Source organism: Buceros rhinoceros, unplaced genomic scaffold (genome assembly GCF_000710305.1).
Source record: "Buceros rhinoceros silvestris isolate BGI_N320 unplaced genomic scaffold, ASM71030v1 scaffold8654, whole genome shotgun sequence".
Classification (NCBI taxonomy): Eukaryota; Metazoa; Chordata; class Aves; order Bucerotiformes; family Bucerotidae; genus Buceros; species Buceros rhinoceros.
The window spans coordinates 1,724-8,048 of NW_010406497.1; the positions used below are offsets into that span (position 1 = coordinate 1,724).

General features: G+C 50.9%; 1 protein-coding gene across 1 annotated transcript; it reads left to right on the forward strand.

The window, feature by feature from the left end:
- Positions 1 to 940: 940 nt before the first annotated feature.
- On the forward strand, positions 941 to 4,339 carry LOC104491660 (guanylin-like). Its single transcript, XM_010134112.1, has 3 exons — positions 941 to 1,015; positions 3,209 to 3,398; positions 4,272 to 4,339. Exons 1-3 carry the CDS (start codon positions 941 to 943, stop codon positions 4,337 to 4,339), a joined length of 333 nt encoding a protein of 110 aa, XP_010132414.1.
- Positions 4,340 to 6,325: the final 1,986 nt, after the last annotated feature.

Sequence of the window (6,325 nt, forward strand, 5' to 3'; positions counted from 1 at the left end):
TTTTTTCTTTACTATTTTTTCCCCCCACTCTTCGTTGTCCTGCAGCTGCCCAAGGTGCCATGAGATGAGGGGAGGAAGGTCCCTGCCTGGCCCACAGCTCCTTCCCTCACCATTCCTGGGGGCTTTGGGGTTATTTTGCTGCATCAGTGAGGCAAAGCCAGACTGTGGAGCAGAGCACAGTGGGACCTGAGGAAGAGCCTGATTAGCTTGAGCCTTTGCAGGGCTTCGCACCTCACCCTGTCCTTGCTGGAGGGGATGCTGCTCCGGTTCAGGATCAAGACCTTGCAGCCCTTGTGCACACTTCAACGAGGTGCTGTAAAAAGCAGCAGCATGACGACATTCTCCATCCGGTCACATGCAGACACTGCCTGTGTTTAGGTGCCTCAGTCCATCGCTACTATCCCCATACTCAGAGTGCCCAGAAGAGGGAACTGACTGGCCAGAAATCGGCGCAAGGCACCAATATTTTTTTTCCTATCTATCTCCTGAATCTCCTTCTGTCTCACAGCTCTGCAGGAAGTGGCCAGAAGCTTCAGTCCATTCCCCATATGGAGACTGAGTGTCCAATGTGACGTTAGATCAACCTCTATCATGGGTTGGGATGTTTTTCCTGCCTGTGTTATGGCCTCAAAGCAGTAGAGACCCATAACCGCCAGGATCTGCCCGGGTGTGACTGGCCCACACCACTCATGAGCAGATAACTGGTGAACCCCGCCATGTTTACGATACAGCAATAAAGAGTTTAGGTTAATGGATTACCACAGAAGTTCTGGGAGAGGTCTTTATAAAGGTCCGGCTTTGCGCAGGGAGCGTAGAGCTCTGGCTGCCAGGTCTGAGGAACAGAGAAAGTCTGAGAGACACCACAAGAAAGATCAGAACGACCAAAGCCAGAGAAAATCCCACTGATCCAGGTTAGGGCAGGGTGTGCTCTGCAGGCAGTATGAAAGGCCTTCTGTCCCTCGCAGCCCTCGCGGTGGTTTTACTGGTGCACAGCTCCCAGGCAGTCTACGTCCAGGTGAGTGCTCTGCTCTTTCATCTCTTGGTATTACAAGTTCTCAAAGCACTGATAGAATCCAGAGCATGGCTGCAAGAGGAACCTTGACCTGAACTAACAGACCTGACTTTGCCCTTCGCTCTGGCTTGGTATCTAACCTCACCTCCCCGAGGGTCAGCTTTGCGTTCCCTGAAACACTTCAGTTGTCACCGAGCTGCTGCAGGCGCGTGGTGGAGCTGGAAGAACTGGGGCCGCCTCTAACCGTGAGGAACAGTGTAAACGAGATGGGACAAGAGAGAAACGGTCTTGTCTCACCTGATTCTAGGTGGGAAGTTCGTTATAAAAACGATCTGCAAGGGTGTGTGGTGGAGCCTATACACATAGCACATATATAAAGTAAGGCGAAAGAGACGCTTAGTGGAGCCAATGGCAGATGAACAGTTAGAGGAGGCTACCCCCGATTTCCAAATCCACAGTCACTGGGATTACACGCAGCATGAGACCAGTTAAGAAGGTACTTCAGACTCTTGTCTGTACTTGGGAGTGCGTTGGGTCTGTGTCCTCATCCTCAGCAACAGTCTGGGAGGTGTCAGTGCGATTGCAATGTCAACAGCTTCTTCAGAGCACCAAGAGAACTGGTATTTCTCAAACTGACTCTCTCTCCACACGCACCGCAGGTTCCCAGGGACCATCTTTGTGCCTTGAAACACCCTCTTTGTCTTCTTTGGATGCCAGAGATATCCAGAGCTAGCTGGGGGCTTCAGCTGTGGGGCCACCAGTCTAAGAAAGGCATGAAGCTGCTGGAGCAGGGCCAGGGGAGCCCCAGCAGTGACCCAAGGGTGGAACCTTCTGCTGGGAGGAGAGGGAAGAGAGCTGGGGGGTTCAGCCTGGGGCAGAGAAGGCTGCGGGGACACCTGAGTGCAGCCTGTCAGTGCTGCAAGGGGGCTACAAGAGAAGATGGGGAGGGGCTGTTCATCAGGGAGTGCAGTGATAGGACAAGGAGTAATGGTTTCAAACTGAAAGAGGGCAGGTTTAGATCAGCTGTAAGGAAGAAATTCTTCCCTGTGAGGGTGGTGAGACACCGGCCCAGGTTGCCCAGAGACATTGTGGATGCCCCATCGCTGGCAGTGCTCAAGGCCGGGTTGGGCAGGGCTTGGAGCAACCTGCTCTAGCAGAAGGTGTCCCTGCCCATGGCAGGGGGTTGGAGCTAGATGAGCTTTAAGGCCCCTTCCACCCTACCCCACGCTATGATTCCATGATTAAACTATTCTTTTCTTCCAGACCATTCTTTAACATGTAGCATCTCCAGGGGAACAGGTAGCTTCCTACTTAATGATAAAAATCTCAGTTTTCCTCCATGTCTGGAGTTTATCTTGTTGAGGTTTTTTAATTCATCTCCAAAATTCTGTGATACTGAAACCAAAACCAACGAATCAAAACCAGCAAACGAAACCCACCCACCCCATCCCACACACTGGGCTCATGAGACTGAATCAGGGAATGACCACTGACACAGGGTGTAGCAATCTAAAACAGAGAGTATTATTTCCCCCAACGCTCTCCCGGCCTCCAGGAGCTCTTGGTATGAGCTTTGAGTCAGAAGAGTCGTATTTATGCCACCAGTAACTTCTGTCCTATGAATTGTGTGGGCAAGTTTTGAATTCATGGACACTTGCCGCAACACCTCGGGGTCAGGGATTTCGGCTCTCCAGCAGTGTGTGATGTGAAGGGATGGCTCCTCTGGGGTGAGTGGAGCCTGCCACACAACAGCCAACGCTTGACAGTCTCCACTGGTGTGTTAGAAGAAAGAGTAAATAAAATAAATTCCCGTTTACCCCCATTTGGCTCGTGATTTTGTAAATCTCTACCAGGTGTTGCCCAATCATCTTTCTTCTAGGTCGAAGATTCCCAGCCTGTATCTTTCAACCCCAAATTTTATTGGTCTCTCTCACGGGAATGAGAAATGCACTAATTGTGTCTCTGTCTACTGTGGCAAGTAACAAAAGCCAGCCGGGTCTCACCACTGCTCGGAAAGGTCCTTGCCTTGAAGAGCAGTTCCTTTTCCTTCAGTCAGCACCGGCTTTATCTAGGCTTGGTGTCAGCCCTGGCTTTGCCCTGTAGTAGGGTTTTGGGGAGAGCTCATGGCCAAAATGGAATGGGTTTGCCTAAGGACTGACTTCCTGATGCCTTTTTTTTCTGGTTCTGTCTACATAGGATGGAGACTTGAAATTCTCCCTTGAGTCTGTGAAGAAGCTGAAGGAGCTTATGGATGAGAACAGACACGTGAACCCCCGCCTGGTGGCTTCAGCGGCTAAATATTCTCCATGTGATGAAAAAGATCTGCCTGAGGAGTTCCACTCTGTCTGCGAAAGAGAAGATGCACTCGTGGTTTTTGAGAGGCTGAGTATGTAGCTCATACGGCATCGCTGCCGTTTTTATCACACTTTTGAACCTTAAACACTCTCACAGCGGCTGGCAAAGTAATGTAATTACTGTTCTGTCACCTCTGAAGCAGCTGAGATTGGCCCTGCCGCCTTTCCACCACCACCCCGCCCAGGGTCGGACCACACCAGCTCTGAGCCCCCTACAGGGGCTGTGCTGAGCTGAGCTGTAGCCTGTACGGACCAGGCTGCCCGCAGCAGGAAAACGCTTCCTCCGAGTAGTTGCACACGACCTTACGTGACTTGAAGCGAGAGAGCCCTCCATCTCCTCCGGCATACAGGAGGAGCCGGGCTCTGTCACTCCGTTCTACCTAACTACAGGTTGTGGGCAGGTCTCATTGCTCTCTCTGATCAGCTTAGAAGGTGTTTTTCCAGGTAGCCTGAAAGAGGCGTGAGATGTCACTGAGAAGAGACAGACTTTGACACGGTCTGGTCTCCAGGACACACACAGCGTCATTGGAACCAGTGCTGCAGTGTCTGCTTTTTTATTTTATTATGTAGCATTTACCCAGTGTCCAGCGGGCGCTGCAGGAAGACACGCTACCGATACAAAGAACGTTGTGGTTCTACAAGCCACGTCCCCATCCCACAAGGTGTCCTGTGGTTCTCTTGCCTCTGCACATTCCCCTCATTCCCCCAATAAATTCAGGTTTGATTTCTTGCCTTAAGCCAGATTTTTGCAAGAACTGATTTTACTTAGACCAATAATAACTTCAAGGAACATTAAACCTCACAAACTGGCGATGGGAAGGAGTGCCCACATCCCTTGGTGTGTGTCTCTGCTCTCCAAGAAATTCTCTTGCCGTCTCGTTGAAACCTCTTTTTCTCTCCGACAGACCTGGCTGTCCAAGACACAGATTTGTGTGAGATCTGTGCCAACGCTGCCTGCGCTGGATGCTTTTGAATTGAGACGAACCGACCCAAAGAAGACGCGTCAAGCTGAGAAGGTCGTGCATTTGTATCGCAAGATCCCATACTTCCACAAATCAATGTCTGGGCTCCATCTCCACTGCAGTCAAACCGGAGCCGCTGGCTCCTGCAGACATGCCAGGGGTAGTCCTGAAGTAGTCAGAACCGGTGCCGCCAGCAGCGCAGTTCTGGCCACAAGGAGACTGTGAAGCTCTTCTGAGAGGTTGCAATTCTGCGTAAGTGGTGTCGCACCGGAATGAAAATGTCCTGGGCACAGTTTAATTTCCCACTCTTTTCTCTGGATCGGAACACAATGGGTGAAACCGAGCAGCCTCCTGCGGCCTTTTTAGCATCCAAACCTGCCTGTGATTTGGCCTCCCCTACACATAACACCCAACAGCCCTGGGTGGACCTCTCCAGCCCTGGGCAGTCCTGTCCAGCCCGCGCTTCCTAGCGTGTTGGATAATCATTCTACTTGTAGCTTTGCACGTGACACGTGTGATTGTAACAGAACTGCAGCAAGTAACTCGGGGACAAGTTACTGGTGTCGAGCAGCACTTTCACAGCCAGAAAATTCTCGGTCTGTTACTGGTACTGATTGCTGCCGGTTTGGGGAAAGGACGTAGAGGGCCACAGGAACACCTTCTACGCAGTTCTGTCGAGGTTCTCTTCTGTCCACAGCTGCTCATGTTCACTGAGCTCTGTTTGGGAGACAGGAAGTCCAAACTGCCGTGCTGGAATCTCTGGAATCAAAACATTGGCTTGTGGTTTTATTTATTGGTGGCAAGATGGTGCAGGAGGGGTCTGACCGTGTTTGTACGATGTATGTGAAAGAAAAGCTAGACATAATTTGGCAGGTTTTTATTGGTTTATGGGTCTGGGGGTGGGTTTTTGTGATCATCTGCTTGCCTCCTCCTTTACTTTACTCCTGTATGAGGTCCTTAATGTCTGCTTCTTCACTGGAATAAAAGATATCTTGTTAATATTGTCCTGAACTTGAAAGAATTTGTGTCTTTATATGGACCATAGAAACAAAAGGCTACATCATAGCTTTTAACTACTCCTTTTTGCTTCTAACAGCTGAATTATGATCTCCAGTTCATATACATGGGGTCCTCAACTCAGCAACTAAGTTCTCAAGACTGTCTGTGCGACAAGGCCAAGCACTCACCCCAGGAACTAGGGTGAGAACTGATGTTTGAAAAAAATGACATTAGGCATGTAAATCCCTGTTTCCCTCAACAGAAAAGCTGTGGGGGTGCAGAAAAGAATTCACACCCAGGACATTGACTGCTCCAGGACAAAAAGTGTCCAACAGCAAATGCCAAAGACATTCTCACCCAAGGCTCTTCCTGCACCCTTGAAGGTGGCACCTCTGGGAAACCATTTCCTGGCTCAAAACGCTGGCTGGGCTGATTTTAACCCTAAAGTTATTTCACTGCATGTGGAAAAGTGGCTTCTTATTATCTCTTAAAACTAAGTAGACAAATTGTTAAGCCTTTGCACAACAGCTTGGAGCATAGGGAGGACGGGTCACACATTCTGCGAGGAAGACTTGCTGGCCACAAGAGCAGATGGTTCCTCACCTCCCTGCTGAGGGTGAGAGGGCTGGGCTGCAGACCCCATGCATGTTCTCCCACAAATCTCCTGCCCCTTTACAAAGTGCCCTGCCACCAGCTGGAATCCCAGGACTGATTAGTTCAGTTTGTCCCCTCACTGCCAGCAGGACATGGAGGGGCTGGAGCGTGTCCAGAGCAGGGCAGCGGAGCTGGGGCAGGTCTGGAGCACAATGCGCTGAGGAGCGGCTGAGGGACCTGGGGGGGTTGAGCCTGGAGCAAAGGAGGCTCTGGGGAGACCTTCTGGCTCTGACAACTCCTTGACAGGAGGGTGCAGCCAGGGGGGGTCGGTCTCTGCTCCCCGGGAACAAGCACCAGGACGAGAGGAAATGGCCTCAAGTTGCACCAGAGGAGGTTCAGGTCGG

What these genes read in the sequence shown, in the direction of transcription:
- LOC104491660 (XM_010134112.1), top strand. Translation starts at nt 941, where the DNA reads ATGAAAGGCCTTCTGTCCCTCGCAGCCCTCGCGGTGGTTTTACTGGTG. An exon ending in CCCAGGCAGTCTACGTCCAG is followed by an intron (nt 1,016 to 3,208) that starts GTGAGTGCTCTG and finishes CTGTCTACATAG; the next exon opens with GATGGAGACTTGAAATTCTC. An exon ending in CGTGGTTTTTGAGAGGCTGA is followed by an intron (nt 3,399 to 4,271) that starts GTATGTAGCTCA and finishes TCTCTCCGACAG; the next exon opens with ACCTGGCTGTCCAAGACACA.